Raw genomic sequence first — 16374 nt, forward strand, 5'->3', positions numbered from 1 at the left:
AAACATAATAACAGGTGTTATTTTTTAGCTACTGGCTGATCAGACCTTTGGTTACAACATAGTGCTAACTTACAAGTTAACTAGCACCATGTTGGAAACATGTCTTTTTCTTTTTTTTTTTTTTTTTTTTTTTTTACAGACTTGTCATGGCATAAAAAGCACAGGTGAAATAAATTTCTGTAATGATGGCGAGGTTCCATAAAGCATCTCAGTAGGACAGTGAGCCAGCATGCAGAACGCAGGCCCTGAAACTTGCTCCCAAGCAGTCCTCATTAAAAGGATCAATTACATCTGCATTTTTGCTATTATGACAAGCCCCAATGTCTGCTGCTAAAAAGGTATATTTTGACTTGCCATATTAGCAGGACATAGTCCCTCATTATTGTTTTAAACCTGCAGATTTAGTACTTTTGACAGATTCAGGGTGGACTTAGAGTACAGTTACATGTAGTTCAGCTCAGCTACCAGTGGTTGCATGATGGCTTTTATTTTTGCCTTTATGCTTAAATGCGAATTAAACTTAAAGTACTTCTAAGCAATCCGCATGATTAGACCTCTTCTCAGAACATCAGATTGTCCTGTTAACTTTGCTACATGCATTAGTGCAGAACTAGTTACATCTTAAAAGGATAAATAACTTTTTTTTTTAACACAATGCCTGTCATTCCACCTAAGCAGACACATACAATATGCATGTATACTGAATGGGGGGGGGGGGGGGGGGAGAAGCATTAACAGGCTTTTACTGCACTGTACCACACACTTGCTTGAGAAAAAACTCATGAAAACAAGGTGAATTGTAAATGACTCAGTTCAGTAGCTTGAAAAGCCTCAGTAGTCACTTCAAAAAAACAAAAAAAAAGGAACAAATTTTTCGCTGGCAGAAGCTGATGGGTGGTACATCTGTCTGTGGCAAACATCCTGCTTTCTTTTATTTTTTTCTGCTTGAGGTAAAGCTGAGCACTCAAAGGGATGTCTGACAGCATCTATCATGACACTCCAACACTTTCATGCCCTAGGATAACAAGTGACAGTAGATGTAGCGTCTTCATTTCATGCAATTTCTTATCAATCTCTCATACCCTTTGACTGCCTGTGGCTCATAATAAAATGGAGGACTTAAATGATGAATATCTAACACCAAGTTAGAAATGATCCATCTCAACCTACAAACAATCGGTTGAATTTTCTGGGTGGCAAAACTCAATACACGGTGTAGCTGCAGAACAAGTTACAGTTACAAGGACGGGAACAGTAATTCACTGCACACTGAAAGTGTGAAAGCATACAGCAGTTCTAAAGTTGGTAGAAAACTTCTGCAAATATAATAATAATAATACTCGAAGCAGTGTCTGACCAACCTTGACTGTGTGAGCAGCAAAAATTAGATTTGCTTCATGAACCCACACAATATCAAAGTAGAAGCATTTTCAAAATACCCCCCTTAAAAAAGAATTGGGTGAAAATTTTAATTTTCCAATTTCAGTCATGTTTTTAGTTATTTTCTGGGTTTTGAGATTTTTTATATATGTGTATATAATATAAATAAAATGTTTGTAGTAAGCTCTTCCTAAATTTATAGACAATTAGGAGTTAACCAAAACCCAGTTTTATTTCTGAGACCACTGTCTAATAAGCTATAAAGTGCCCTAAATTATTTTCCACTACTTTGTCTGGGGAGACATCATCCATGTTACTGTGCTGCCTGGATAAGATCACCCTCATAACCTTTTAGACTCAGTCCGACCATTTTAACTCTTACCAACATTTCCAAATATCAATTAGAAAGCCAGCATTTTTTTCCCGCATTTTTTATTCAGTTTACATTACAAACAGGAAACAAACAGGAGAACCTGTAAGACAAAAAAAAAAAAAAAAAAGCTGTAGGTTAGTAGACAGCCAAAGGGAAAAACAATGATGACCTAGATGCAGACGTACAGTTTACTGCTGTACCTGATCATGCTTTCTCCGCCGCTGCCTCCTCATCACCACCCTTCGTGTTACGTGTGTAAATCAGCTGTGCTCTGTGTTTGGACACAAGTTTGATCATGCCTGGAAGAAAAAAAAAAAAGATGATTTCTTCATAAGCATCCTGGTAATACCATCCACTTCTTTACATAAACCTTTTAGTTTGCCGGCACTGCCACTTCCACCAGTTGTTGTGTGCTCCAGATTAGGTGTCAGTCAAAGTATCTAAGCAAGTTTCCTCACAGTTAACAGTTGCTAGTTGGATGCTTATAAAGGGGGAAATGCACAAACATGGAAATAACGTTTAATGTAATAATTTTGGCTTTGCAGTTGATGTAGCCAATGCATGTCAAAAATGAGTATGACCTTAAGAAGTATTTTCTGCATGGATTTGAAAAATGCTGGTGTCCGATCTTAAAACACACTTTTAAACAAAATCTAATGTTATTTTTATGGGTTTGCCATCTGCATTGATATAATAGTTGCCATGAAAAAAAAAAAGCTTGCAATGTGATATTTAAACAGCATTCACTATTTTAACCTTGGCTTTCTTTTAGCAATCTGTATGTAGAACACTGACATAGTAAGAGTTCAAAAGAAATGTTAAACATAATGCTGCAGCTATGAATAGTGATAATAGAATTATAGAATAGAATAGTGTCATCCTTGCATCAACTATTCATGTAACTATCATTTTTATCTACTGTGAAAATGCTACAAACACACTTTGTCATGGTGCTTAGGGCGTAAATGTTAGGCACAGTCAATGAGCAGTGCTGATGACTGTAGGGCAAATTGATGGGATGCAGTCAATGTTGCATCACAACATTGTAGATGGCGATGTGTTACTGTTATCATTTTCTATAGTTGGAACCATGTCCACCTAGATCTCTAATGCAAAACTCGGAGATTACTTAGAAGGGTGAAACACTGAAAGCTAAGTTCTCATTTAAAATCTCTAATGTACATTTTCCTCATATCCACTTATTAAATTTAATAATTCAATAATTCTCCGGCAGGCATGTCATCTGTCTTGCTTCATCTAAATGGCACTTTACACCAATGTAGCGTTGCACATAAACAGAGGCATCCCGCTGAACTTTCTGGAGACAATCTTTAACATCGCCTGGGGTATTAAACTGGGTACTCACTTTATGTTTTCCATAAAGTTACCGCACCATTGCTAAACATATGATAACCATCTTAACATTACATTTATACTCTATGTGATGTACAGCTATAAAAAAACAAACAAAAAAAAAAAACAAAACCCTACATAAAATCATGTTTATCACACAACAAAAATAACATGTAGTAACCAGCACACCACAACCTGACCCATCCAACAGCCTCACTAACACACACTACCTCATATTAAAGTTGCGGAACGTTTTCATCACATGTGCTAATGACTAAGATGGTAAAATTCACCTTTGGCAAGCAGTTCCTGGAGGGCATTCCTGGCCAGGGACCCACGGATCTTCAGCCTCTCTGAAACAACAGCGGGGGTGATGAGTTTGTAGTTGGGAACTTCTTTGTACAACTTGTCGTAGGTGGCCTTGTCGAAGAGGACCAGGTTATTGAGCTTGTCCCTCACTTTTCCCTTGGACCACTTCTGCTCAGAGAAATTTGGTTTCAGTGTTATAGCAAACAATCTCAATGCTGATCAAGACAATTATTCACAAAGCACATTGTAAACGGGCCAATCCTGGATTTACATTAGCCAAACGCATACCTTCTTCTTGGCTTTGCCTCCAGACTTGTTGACTGGGTCCTTGTCCTTTTTGGACTTCCCAGTATCCTTCTTCTTGTCTTGTTTAGGAGGCTGGAAGAACACAAATTAACATCTTTCACACGGTCCCAAATTCAGATTGGGGATACATGCATAGCCTTTCCACACATGCCGCGATATCCATGTATATGAGAATGATTTTACAGTAAGGTAACTGTTAGCCAGCTCGAGATTAGCTTGAATAGCCGGCATGAAATGGCCTCGTCTACGACTACACGTTACGTCAGCAAATCGCATTTGTCTTTCTAGTTATTGTCGTTACAATAAGCGACAACTTATTAAATATTCAGAGCTACCGTTATGTGTACTTATTAATACTTATCAATGTTAAGTAATGAAGGACAACTTTGCACGGGTCGTTGTCGGTGTGCACAATGTACTATGAAAGCATGGTGAGATTAGCATATTAGCTAGCTACCGTCCGGGACCCCAAAGTAGCAAAATTCAAGTAAAGCTCGTCTCATCTACATCTTTATATCATTGGGCTTAAACGCTCATTTCTATCGTAAGATATTCCAAACACACATATCTTGAAATAAGTCAACTAAACATGGACACATTTTATTTTGAGTTCACAAAACGTGTAGTAACAATCCTCACCATGTTTCCTCGTCAAGATGTCGGAGCGAAAGGAAGTCCACCCGTGGAATAGCGCCTTAGACAACCTGTACATGCGGAAATGGCGTGAGGAACTCTGGGAACATGAGTGTTTTTCCACGTTTTATCATTTAATGTATTTTGACATTTTATATTAGGTTACCAAAATGTTATGTTGGTTGGTTTGAAAAAACGCAAAGACAGAAATGAATAAAAACTCCCACTGAAGCTAACTTTTCTTGTCCTTAGTTTTGATTTGGTTGTGGTCACATGACAGTTTTTGTCAGCTGGGCAGGACGTTGTAAAAATGGTGATCTTCAGTGTGTATGTGGTGAATAAGGCTGGAGGTTTAATTTACCAGTATGACAACTATGTCCCGCGGGCGGAGGCCGAAAAGACATTTAGCTATCCCTTGGATTTGGTACTTAAACATCACGATGAAAAGGTGATCGTATCATTTGGACAGCGGGACGGAATCAGAGGTTAGGTCTCAGCATGTCATTAGCTCATATCACTATTAGCTAGCAACAGTGGGACAGTCTTATCAAGGCCAGATGTGTTATGGCTTAAGTCAAATGTGCAACAAATTAGACATTTAACCTAGACCAATCTCTCAGAATAATTTCCTTAGTTTGGGTAATTTCCTGCCGAGTGTCTGTATGCTATGTAAGTTACTTTTAATCATAGGATGTTCTGTGGTTACGTGACTTTTTAAATAATTTTTTAACAAGTGATGTGCTTTCGTTGTTATTCTCCAGTGGGGCATGCAGTCCTGTCCATCAATGGAGTTGATGTGATTGGAAAGAACACAGCGGATGGAAAGGACATCCTCGAATACCTGAAAGACTCCTCAAATTACCCAGTGTCTATTCGGTTTGGACGAGCCCGCCTGAGCTCCAATGAGAAGCTGATGCTGGCATCCATGTTCCACTCGTAAGAGCTATTCATGTTTCACATTTACACTGGCTTTAGCCATTCACAGAAACCACGTACAAGTCACATGCATGAAGTGTCCACTACGCTAAAGTAGGACTCTTGTGTTTCTCAAAAGGGCATATTTTCTCCCAGATTGTTTGCTATAGGTTCACAATTGTCCCCTGAAGTTGGCAGCTCAGGGATAGAGATGCTAGAAACAGATGTCTTCAAACTCCACTGCTTCCAGACACTCACGGGTCAGTGGTAAAAACAAGTGTCATTGTTAGTGAAAGAACGACCCTAAACTTGGGTCAGGCATAACATTATGACCACCTTTGCAATTTAATGCAATCCAATGTTTTGGCCACCCAATTTAAAATGAATGAGGTGGCCAAAACATTAGAACCCCCTCTTCTTATAATGCACTCTAGTACGAATCCACTAAACACTATGACCTCAATATTAAACACAAAGTAGCATTATCACCTTTCTGAGTTTCAACCTGAAAACTGAGAAATTATAACCTTGTAAAAGTAGAGTGTCCCTGAGCAAGACACACTCAGAGCTAGCTCCCTGGGCAACACCCTGTGGCTGCCCGCTGTTCTCCCTAAGGTGCCAGGTTAAACACAAAGAACGAATTTCACTGTAACATGTATGTGCAATGTGAATATATGCTCAATGACAATAAAAGTGGTTATTGTTGTATGGGATTGCATTGCATTGAATTGCCCAGGGGGTCATACTGTTGTGCTTGATCAGTGTACATACCAGTAGTTTGGAAAAACAACTTTGTATTCATATGACATTTTAAAGTCATGTCTTTCTTACTATGTGTTTGATCTGTTTTCCAGGGATAAAGTTTATTGTGCTGGCAGACCCTCGTCAAACTGGTATTGATACACTTTTGAGGAAGATTTATGAGATTTACTCAGATTTTGCCCTGAAGAACCCATTTTATTCTCTGGAAATGCCAATCAGGTAATGACCAATCTAAAAAGGGGTCTCATTGTGTCTCACCTTGTTGTATTGTAAAGTCTAAAAATTGGTACTTGTCACAACGTTTAAATATCAAGTATGCAGGGATCAACACCAATGCATCCAGTTGCTTGCGTCCTATGATGTTACTGTAAATCTTTGATTTTGTGAATTCTAGGTGTGAACTCTTTGATCAGAATCTGAAAAGTGCACTGGAGATAGCAGAGAAAGCTGGCAACTTTGGGACTGGATCTTGAACCAGACAGGACACAAATCTGCTTCACCAGTCATAAGTTTCTTTGACTGTAATAAGTAGATTATCTGTGTAAATACAAAATGTTTTGTAAATATTTAAACATTAAACATGCAGGTGTTACAATTTCATATTGTTAATTTGTTCCATTTGTCTTGGCTACACGTACATTTTATTTCTATGTCAGTTCTAGTAGTAATAGTAAATTCTGCATAAACTGAAAATGTCTGGAAAAAAAAACTTATTTATTTAACGTTTTGACTGAATGATGAATGCACATTGTACAAAAAAACATGTGCCTCATGTAGGGATTCCTTGCATGATTCACTATTACAAAATATAAAACAGATATTCTATAATATTAGTGTCTAAACCAGGTTCCACTTTATGTCTATATCACTGAAATACTGTATTTCGGTGGCCTCAGTAGAGAAATCCTTTGTCTGGTTGTGCTCTTGTTCTTAAGGAGATCCATCCCATTTAGTCCTTAAAAATTCCTTGTTGAATTATCAATATGATGTTTACAGACTGTAAACACTGTATGTAGAAAAGCACCTTGCAAACGTTTTTCAAGAAAAAATGCTCAATTTTCATTTACACTTATGCCCTGTATAGCAGAAAAATACTTTGGTATAAAAAGAAAATCTAAAAAAATATTTGCTCTGAGCATTGCAGAAGAGCGTTGTGATGCTTTATTCTGCCTTCTTGGACACGTGACCCATCTTGGTTTGGATGTTGCGCAACAGAAAGAATCCAACAGTTGTGACACCACAGATGATCTCTGCTACCCAAAAGGCTGTTTCCCAGCCATGGTGCTTGGCAATGGTGCTGAATGGTAGTCCAGACAGGAAGCCACCAACTGAGCAAAAGTCAGGGAACAGAGCAGGTAAGACAATTCACTCTCTCACATTCACAAAGACTTAATTTGCTGTATCAAAGTTAAGCCAGTGGAGGGCTGTGAGACTAAATATATTAGCAATGTAAAAAGTATCAGTTATAAACAACATGGTTGGAATTATGAATTCCAATTATCTTCAGGCATCATGTGCAGCTAATGCACCATATAATGATTATGAAAACAGGTAAACTTACTGTTGGCCATCAGAGCGACGATGGCATGTGATGTTCCGCAGTAGTTTGATGGGGCACTTTCATTGGCTATAACTCCAAACAGCGCTATTGGTCCATAAGTGGAGAAGCCAAAAGCAGCACCCAAGCAGAGTATCCACACCTAAATGTAATGATGAGAGATTCAGCCATGAGGATGACAGAGTCTGACATATCTGTAATTAATTAGTGCTGAGAGTTACCTTTGGGCTTTCGGGAGTGACTGTGACTCTGAACAAGTACATGGAAACAAACATTCCAGCCATCATGCAAATCAGGATTAAATGCCGGGGATTACCATAAATCCTCATGCCTTGCTGTACAAAAAGGACAATATAAAGAGAGATTAGGTTTTCTGGCTAAAAGCAGACTTTTACTGGTTTACAATGCTGCAAAATTTAGGAAAAACTGATGACAATTTAAATTCAGAGCTGTCATTCAAAACTTTGTATGCATTTGCAAAGAGATGGTGCCATTCACTATTAGTCTGGTAGTTTTAACATATTATGCATAATATGCAGTTTTATTCTAATAAGTCAAAAGAGATATTGCTTGAATTGGAGGCAATCAATTACTCATTGATATGGTGCTTTTTATGAAATTGAAATATAAAATAATCCAAATGAAAGGAAATTGAAATAGAAGATAAAATGCTGTTATATAATAAATAAAATATATTTTGCAAGATTGGTACTGTTGGTAAAGACTTTTTAGTGACTTGTGTAACACAATCAGTTTTGGTGGATTAACAATACAGATGGTCACGGTGGCAAATTTGCCAAAGGGATTTGTTGCAACTGGGTATGTGCACCACACTCCATTTCCACAGGACAAAAGAAAATATATGATTAAATGTAACACTACGATGAATACTATATACAAACTCACTTTGGCCACAGCCTTATCAGACAGGTATCCTGCTGCAAGACTGCCCAACAGGCCTCCAGCTTCCAGGGCACTTATGTATGAGCTACCTTTAGGAAACAATACAGTGGTTCATCAGACATACTAAGGTAACCAAACTGAACTCTCAGCAGAAATGCACTTTACCCCCTTTTCCCTACCCATGAGTGTTGACTGGCCCTTGTCCTGAATGAGAAACAGCTGGCCCCAGTCTGTGCTGGCCGTCTTCACTCCAAAGACCACCAGATAGGACACAGACAGCAGCCAAAGGTAGGGAGAGAGCAGGAACTCAGAGAGGGTGCTTTCATCACTGGAGGATCCTGAACAGATAGCGGGCAGAAGGCTGAGTTATACTTGCAAATCCAGTGTTTCTGTATGCCTACTGTCTCTATATCTGAAACAGCAACATGTCACAGTGGTTCTAACATATCCCCATGATAGAGGTGGAGATGAGAGGACTCTACTTCTAATTGGGCTTGTGTATATGAACATCTTTTCAGCACATGCACGGTATTATGTTCTCGCTTTGCATGCGCATGAGCAAGACATAGCTCATGCAAATTGCATGTGTGGGGCACTCTGAGTACAAAGTCCAGTAATTTGTCAACCTTTAGTCACAAGACCCACATGTTGTACAAAAACACACATATTTGGACAGTGCACAGTATGTGTTTAATGAGTAGTGCATGCATGTGCTCATTTCTGTAACTGTGTGAGAAAAGTAGTAGCTAAAACAATTCAGTCTCACCCCCTTTGCTCTTTTTGGCTGCTGTCTCTATATTGGGCAGACCCACGTCTTTGGGCTCATTCTTGATGACCAACAGACAGACAAAGGAGACCACCACACATATAATTCCAGAGGCTGACAGTATTGTCCTCCAGCTGTAACTCTGGGCCAGCACTGTGGCAATAATGGGGCCCAAACTGCCTGCCAGATTCATGCTGCAAGATAGAATTGCCCACCGTGTCCCGAACTCAGAGGGGTCAAACCACTAAGAGCACAGAAGAAGAAATAACATTAAATTACATATGCACTGAAAGGTAGCATCTGACCTTTTATTATATGAGGAATAAATACTCTCTGTGACAAAATGGACACATAACTCAACGACAATCCTTTGACAATTTTAATACTATACGGTCCACAAACTTTAAATTGTGGGGTTAAATAAGGCAAGAAAGAATGAAATTGTATTTATAACAATATACTTTTTTAAAAAATTGTTTACTTTTATAATATTTTTCATTTTTGGGGCTTTTCTGCAAACAAGCCACAATCAAGTGACAGCCTCCACTGGTTAAATGTAATAACATGATACTGTATCTAGATTCGCCAAAATATTGTTAGTTGTTTGTTAGTTGTTAAGCCTGCCAAAAACATGTTTTTCAATCCCAATCAGTCCTTAATAAACTCGACTAGTGTTCAGACACGTGTTTATGTTTTAGGTGCTTTTTTTGGTTTAAATCACGTGAATGATGAGGACCGTCTTTCTACCTGTAAATAATTATTGCTTGCCTACTGGTGTCTATTTATTCTTAATAGCATATAAAATTTTAAAAAAGTTTAAAAACTAGAACTAGACATCAGTACACTGTAGCACTGACATACTGGCATTTGGCCTCTCATACCTTGCGCAGCACCCTGCCGCAGGGAGGCCAGCCCAGTCCCTGGCCAAGGCCATTCAGAAACCAAAGAGCAGAGAAAACAGTGACAGTGGAGGACCAGGAGAAGACTACGTTGATGCCTCCCACCATGAACAGGCCAGTGGAGAAGAGCCAGCGTGCGCTCATTTGGTCTGAAAGAACCCCACTGATGAACTTACTGATAGCGTAGGCCAAAGACTGACTGCTGGTAATCATGCCTGAACAAAGAGAGCACAGGACAAACAAAATTTAAAAGGAGATTATTTGGTTCTGAATATCTAAGATACCATTTTCTGTATAATTTAGTACCTGTAATACATAGTGTAATCATAAAAGGTTCAGATATGGGTAATGATAATAGCATTTGTCTTAGGTTACACTTAAAATGTTATCTAGATATAAGAAATTCACCCAGTTTTAAATGCAAAAGTAGTGGAAAGTTCTGATTTTGGGGGGAGGATATAAATTTTAACTAAGCTGAATCTAAGGATTGCAATAACATTAATAGCATGTTTCCTCTTCTTTAGACATTATATAGAATATATAGATAATATGGTAATTAAATATAAAGTCACTGCACAACCATATGCCACCTACCCAGGTCATCCTTATCCAGCTCAATTTCTTGCATTAGAGAAGGCATCACAAAGGAAAAAGTCTTTCTATTAAAGCAGTACAACGTGTAGCCCACGAACATGGCCAGGAATATAGATCCTCTGTAGTATCCCAAAGCTGCTGTAGCCATGATTGCAGATCAAATCCTACAAAAACTGAGAAAAAGAAAAGAAAATCCAGTGGAGGAACGAAGCTTGTTCTTGGACAGACCTCTGCTGTCTGACAGTGAACTTTGTTTCTGGATCCACTGAACAGCTGCGATCAGTAGAGGAGGTTAACGTTCAACTTCTCTGCTCAAAAGATAATTAAATCAGCGTTGATACCATATGCAGCAGACTGGCCTATGGAAAAGGATTTTAATCTGTCTGTGACATCAACACTGTGTTTGACCTGTTGTTTCCTTAAGGCACCTGTTGTTTTGACCTGTTGTTTCCTTGATGACCTAACTGTTTGTCCATTTGAAGACACCATGGAAGGATTCCTCAGATACTGTGGTTAATGATTTACTGGATAGTCCAATAGTCACGGCAGACCATGCAGGGAAAGGCTCCTCTCCAAGTGAGGGTGTTTGTGAACGGTGGTGATCTAACAGTGTGGACCTAGCAGAGAGCAAAACATTGGAAATTTCTTTCTCTGTTGTCTGCGATATAGAAAGTACGCCAACGATTACTTTTATAATAGTTGTGGGCAAGTCGATATGAATCTGTACATGCGGTGTTTAAAAGCTAATGTGAGAAGACAACATATAGCTTATGTGTATGACTAAGTATTGATACAAACACACTACAGTCTGTAAAACGTTAAGTATTTAACTATACTCTTTTTTTTTTTTTTAAAAAGGAGACTTTAGTGCAAGCCAACCAGCTACTTGTGTAGGTCAAATTTCCGCTTTTCTGTGCAGAGGATTATGTCGCCGACCGCTGTATGTGTTTTCTAAACATGTAATTGAAGCAGCTCATGTCGTGGAAGTAGAAGTTGAGTATGTGACGTTTCCGCATCACGTGAATGAACTAGCGCCGCCCTGTACTGATTTAGTTAAATCATACTGCTCCGGACTATTGTGATAAAATACATATTAACAGAGTTGAACTTGCTTTTATATGGATCCAATCGTAGTACGTTTTAGAAATTTAACTAACAATTTAAGCTAAGGGGAATCCCACTCAAGCCTTTATTAATTTAACAGGTAAGACCCGTAACAAGGTCTTTACGATGATAAATATATGCACTTGCTACACTGTGGTAGCTTACGTTTTAGTTTAGCTGACTTTGTGTATTTTTCACAAAAATAATCAAATGTTAATTTCCTTTTAGCCTTCGATACTGTTCCCATAGCAACGGACACCAAACATTCCTGAGCTGCCAAAGGACGTCGTAGCCAGGTTTGTAAGTAAGATATCCACATTTATCATTTAAAGAAAAATACCCTAACGCATTATCAGTCTTTGAAACGTTAACTCTAGTCGGGAGGGTCTTCATTTGGCCTGCTAACCGAGGACCATAATACGTTTTAGCTAACGGTGGCGTTAATTTGAAATAGGAAACAATGCCAAGCCGCCTCTAATGTGTTAAATTGTTAATAGAGGACGTTTATGTATTCACACGTGGCTAATTAAGGGGCTCCTAGAGACTTCAAGGAGATCCTACTGTATGTTATGTCTTCGGTATGTACTAAACCTGTACACCTGTAGTTGTATATTTTCACTGTAACGTTAACGTTAGGTGTAATTTTCACAAAGCGAAGACATGAACAAGTTAAGTGGCCCCTCCATCTTTTAGCCTTCACTATTTGTTTCCCAGACAACAACCATCTACCGTCGGATCCTCAGTCTTTAAAACCTTAAGATCTTTTCAGAATAACTCCAGATCTCCATAGCGCTGAAGAAAAATAACCAAGGGCCATGGTAAGTTTACGGTTGAAATACAAAGCAATGTTCCGCTTATTGTTTTGTTGTAGAGGTAAGTCACGTATTCACACGTGTGGGAATGGTACTCTCTGTAGAGACTCGCATCCAGCTCCACGAATTCAAGGTGCAGCTCTAACACACGACGATACCGCACACGTGCCGCAACTTCCGAGGTGGACGAAACCCTTTTTGGAAGCCCAAACCCGGTGAGTGAGTTTAGGACATCTTGTAGCCCACCACAGACATTGAAATGGAAGTTGTGTGAAAGACTTACAGCATCCGTTAAAATAAGGGTGATATCATTAGTATAATGGATGGAACGTTTATGGGTGGAGAGATAACAAATCATAAATGAGTTTGTGAGATGTTGCTAACTAACTCTGTGCAGATACCATTAGACAGCCGTGGCAACAGAGTGTCAAATACCAAGGGCAAATCCTTGAAGAACCAAGAAGGGGAGACTGTTCAAATAATCACCAAAGACCTCATTCGCAATCTAAGGTAGACTGACAATCACTAATAAATGCCAAAGGTTGTCTGTCGATTTTAAAGGCATAATGCATTATCTATGAAATCATAGATAATTTAAGCGAGCTAAATTGAATAAGATATCGGTTTTTTGGAAGTGGGTGCTAATCACAATACACCAATCAGGCATAACATTATGACCACGTTTCCAATTTAATTCAATTCATTACAGTAGCTCTGCTATGAATTCTACTTTTACAAGGTTATAATTTCTGAGTTTTTACGTTATAAACTGTGAGAAAGGTGGTAATTCTATTATGTGTTTAATATTAATGCTAAAGTGAGTAGTGGAGTTGTACTGGAGTGCATTACAAGAAGAGGTGGTTCTAATGTTTTGCAACCTCATTCCTTAAAAAAAACAATGTCAAATTATCAAAAAAGTGCTTGCAATCCGTGATTATGTACCAAGACTTAAAAATAGTCCCTTAATATGCATTTTTATCAGGATCCCATGGACAGATCCTTCGGGAGAGTCCATTATTCTTCCATCACCTGATTTTAAGCGGATTAACTCAGCAGCCCGTATTCTCACCAAGGAGGAGAGGGAGTCCTTGAGGGAGGCTTATCAGAAGAGGAAAGAAGAGGAAATTGTAGGAAACACAAAAAATTTATCTAATATTTGCAAATTAACAACATAAAAATAAGGTCATAACTCTTTTGTAATATTTGGATCTTTTAGAAAGCTGCAGAAGAAAAAAAGTGTCAGATGTTTGTGGCTGACCTTGCTCGTAAAGAGAACCATGCCCTGACAGAGCTGGAGCTAGAGGCCCGAGATCGAACACAGCGCTTGCTGGAGCGGGCCAATGCCTTGAGGATGGAACAAGAGGAAGAGATCAAAGGTCTCAACAAGGTAGATGGTGAAATTTTTAAAAGTGAGCCATTCAGTGTCTGACAGAAATGCTGATTTATTTTGTACAAGTAGTCTGACATGAACATCAATACGTGTGTCTGTGTGTGTCTGTGTGTGTGTGTGTGAGTGATCCCTTCAGCTGATTCTGAGTGCCCAGTGTCAAGCCACGCGTGATGCTCAAATCCAGGAGAAGAAACAGATCCAGGCAGAGTTGTTACAGGAGGAGAAGCGTCTGGATGCCTTGATGGAGGTGGAGCGCCGCAGGGCCTTGGAAACTGTGGAGGAGATCGATAAGCTGCGCAGACAACAGAGGGTCAGGTACAGGGAATCCCGCAGCAGAAATACACACAAAATTGTTCCTGGCTGGATTTGCACATTAATGCTTTCAATTTATGTGACCCAGCAAAACCACTAACCATACTTGTGTTGTGATCAGAGTAGTGGTGACTAGTAAGAGCGAAGAGCCTTTAGTTTAGCATAGTTAACATGTATGTGTTGACCTTATGTTGTATTCCAGGGGAATGCAGCAAATTTATGACCAGATCCAGCAACGTTCGGAAGAGAAGCAACTGCAAGACGAAATGAAAGAGCAGGAGAGGCAGCAGATAAGAGAAAACCAAGAGAGGATGATCCTGGAAGACCTCAAGGTGCAAACAAAGGGGGGGAGACAGCCAATGAATAGAAAAAACAAAAATTAAAACATTTAAACTAAAATTCACATATGTTTTGATGGATATGCCGTCCCATATAGAATATATTGGCATTGAGTCTGTTATCGTTCTCATACTGGTTTTCAGGCACTGGAGAAGAAGAGGGCAGAGCAAAAACTTCTGCAAGAGGAGGTCATGCGCATCAATGCTGAGGCCATGCGGGCAAAGGAGCAGAGGAGAGAAGAGGAGAAATTGGAAGACATGAAAGATATGGATTACATTCGTAAAAAACTGGTTAGATGAAAAGCTAATTGTCTCCATACAATTGGACAAATTACTTACAGAGGGAGAGTTCATACCTGTGAAGTTCAGTTCAGTAAATGTCTGTATTGACACACAATGTTGATTTCATTCATTATCAAAATACTTTTATTCTGACATCTCATGATTTTGAAGGAGCGGGAAGCTGAATATGAAGCAGAACAGAGACAAATGAAGAAAGAGAAAGAGTTGGAGATTGCTAGGCTGAGGGCCAAGCAAGAAAGAGCAAAAGACTACAAGGCAGAGCAGGTATCAAATATCTGTCATCACATGTTCATAGGTGCATTGGAATAAAGCATTCTGTGTGTCTCAATTTTGGGTCTGTGCATTTAAAAGGATGAGCTTCGTGCTCGTAGGAACCAAGAAATAACAGACAGAAAGTGGAGGATGATAGAGAAAGAGCTGGCTGAAAAGAAAGCACGGGAAGAAGCGATGCTGAGGGCAGCTCGTTTGGAGCAGGTTCACCACAAAGAGCACTTCCTGTCGATTGAGGCTGGTCGTGAGAAGGCCGAGTTTGAGAGGGTTCTAAAGTAAGAAATTTGATTTCATTGTTTAAGGTGAAGGTGAGGCCACTTGCCAATTAAGCAGAAAAAAATTTACACTTGGTATTTTTTTTCATTAATTAGTACTATTGCATTACTATATATACACATATATATACACACACACACTCATTGCATCAATACCAAATTTCCCTCCTCCCTTTTGTTCAGAGTGCAGCAGGAAACAGCAATCAAACATAAGGAGGAGGAGGAGAAGCAACGGCAAAAAGCCCATCGCCACTCAGATGCCATCCGACAGCAGATGAAGGAGCGTGAACTCTCTGCCATAGCCAAACGCAGGGAGGTTTTCAAGGAGGCTGACCAGCTGATTGAGGAAGCTCGGCAGAGACGTTTGCGTCTCGATGAAATCAAAGACAAGAAGCTGAAAGAGCTCAAGTAAGCATTTGTGTGTTTTTAGACTTATGTGGCTGATATTTTATCAGCATGAAAGTAAGAATGTATGCAAATACTGCTCTATTGTGAATGTGTATTAACCTGTCATGTCATCAATGTCAAGGGCTACAGGCCTCTCTGAAAAATACTGCTCGGAGGTGGAGAGGAAGGCCAAGTGCTGCGCTGTGTAATTCACTCTGAATGGGGTTTAAACTGTGTGAGACCCTAATCTTGTAATCTTGGATGAAGAGGATGTTTCAAGTAAGACAACAACAGGACAACTAAAATACACAAGAATGTACCACTAAAGGTTTCTGTGTAAGCTTTTGATCACTGTTACTTTTTAGGAGACTGGACTGTGTTATGATTGCTCTCTGTAAGAACTGTGACACAATAAAAAGAAAAAACAAAGTG

General features: G+C 39.2%; 4 protein-coding genes across 13 annotated transcripts; 2 read left to right on the top strand and 2 right to left on the bottom strand.

The window, feature by feature from the left end:
- Positions 1 to 104: 104 nt before the first annotated feature.
- rps25 (ribosomal protein S25) lies at positions 105 to 4511 on the bottom strand. Its single transcript, XM_067508073.1, has 5 exons — positions 4361 to 4511; positions 3704 to 3793; positions 3400 to 3583; positions 1954 to 2052; positions 105 to 1853 (listed from the first exon to the last, which is right to left on the bottom strand). The coding sequence occupies exons 1-4, from the start codon at positions 4361 to 4363 to the stop codon at positions 1958 to 1960; spliced, it is 372 nt and encodes a 123-aa protein (XP_067364174.1). The 5' UTR covers positions 4364 to 4511; the 3' UTR covers positions 105 to 1853; positions 1954 to 1957.
- A 123-nt stretch (positions 4512 to 4634) lies between these two features.
- trappc4 (trafficking protein particle complex subunit 4) lies at positions 4635 to 6631 on the top strand. Its single transcript, XM_067508072.1, has 5 exons — positions 4635 to 4839; positions 5116 to 5290; positions 5426 to 5529; positions 6124 to 6250; positions 6426 to 6631. The coding sequence occupies exons 1-5, from the start codon at positions 4665 to 4667 to the stop codon at positions 6502 to 6504; spliced, it is 660 nt and encodes a 219-aa protein (XP_067364173.1). The 5' UTR covers positions 4635 to 4664; the 3' UTR covers positions 6505 to 6631.
- A 93-nt stretch (positions 6632 to 6724) lies between these two features.
- slc37a4a (solute carrier family 37 member 4a) lies at positions 6725 to 11035 on the bottom strand. Its single transcript, XM_067508065.1, has 8 exons — positions 10752 to 11035; positions 10140 to 10372; positions 9259 to 9502; positions 8672 to 8830; positions 8496 to 8581; positions 7811 to 7924; positions 7593 to 7731; positions 6725 to 7359 (listed from the first exon to the last, which is right to left on the bottom strand). The coding sequence occupies exons 1-8, from the start codon at positions 10897 to 10899 to the stop codon at positions 7193 to 7195; spliced, it is 1290 nt and encodes a 429-aa protein (XP_067364166.1). The 5' UTR covers positions 10900 to 11035; the 3' UTR covers positions 6725 to 7192.
- A 264-nt stretch (positions 11036 to 11299) lies between these two features.
- cfap45 (cilia and flagella associated protein 45) lies at positions 11300 to 16371 on the top strand. 10 transcript variants are annotated; one of them, XM_067508059.1, is made up of 14 exons: positions 11300 to 11423; positions 12084 to 12159; positions 12570 to 12673; positions 12772 to 12882; positions 13065 to 13177; positions 13650 to 13794; positions 13884 to 14054; positions 14194 to 14372; positions 14572 to 14701; positions 14852 to 14998; positions 15161 to 15274; positions 15362 to 15555; positions 15739 to 15963; positions 16085 to 16371. In XM_067508059.1, the coding sequence occupies exons 3-14, from the start codon at positions 12671 to 12673 to the stop codon at positions 16149 to 16151; spliced, it is 1599 nt and encodes a 532-aa protein (XP_067364160.1). In that variant the 5' UTR covers positions 11300 to 11423; positions 12084 to 12159; positions 12570 to 12670; the 3' UTR covers positions 16152 to 16371. The 10 variants fall into 10 exon arrangements, with proteins under 10 accessions (XP_067364160.1, XP_067364155.1, XP_067364161.1 ...); XM_067508054.1 differs by having other exon boundaries at positions 12084 to 12155; XM_067508060.1 differs by having other exon boundaries at positions 12084 to 12155; positions 12625 to 12673.
- The last annotated feature ends 3 nt before the right edge of the window (positions 16372 to 16374 follow it).

The sequence above is a fragment of the Channa argus genome, chromosome 6 (genome assembly GCF_033026475.1).
Source record: "Channa argus isolate prfri chromosome 6, Channa argus male v1.0, whole genome shotgun sequence".
NCBI classification, from domain to species: Eukaryota; Metazoa; Chordata; class Actinopteri; order Anabantiformes; family Channidae; genus Channa; species Channa argus.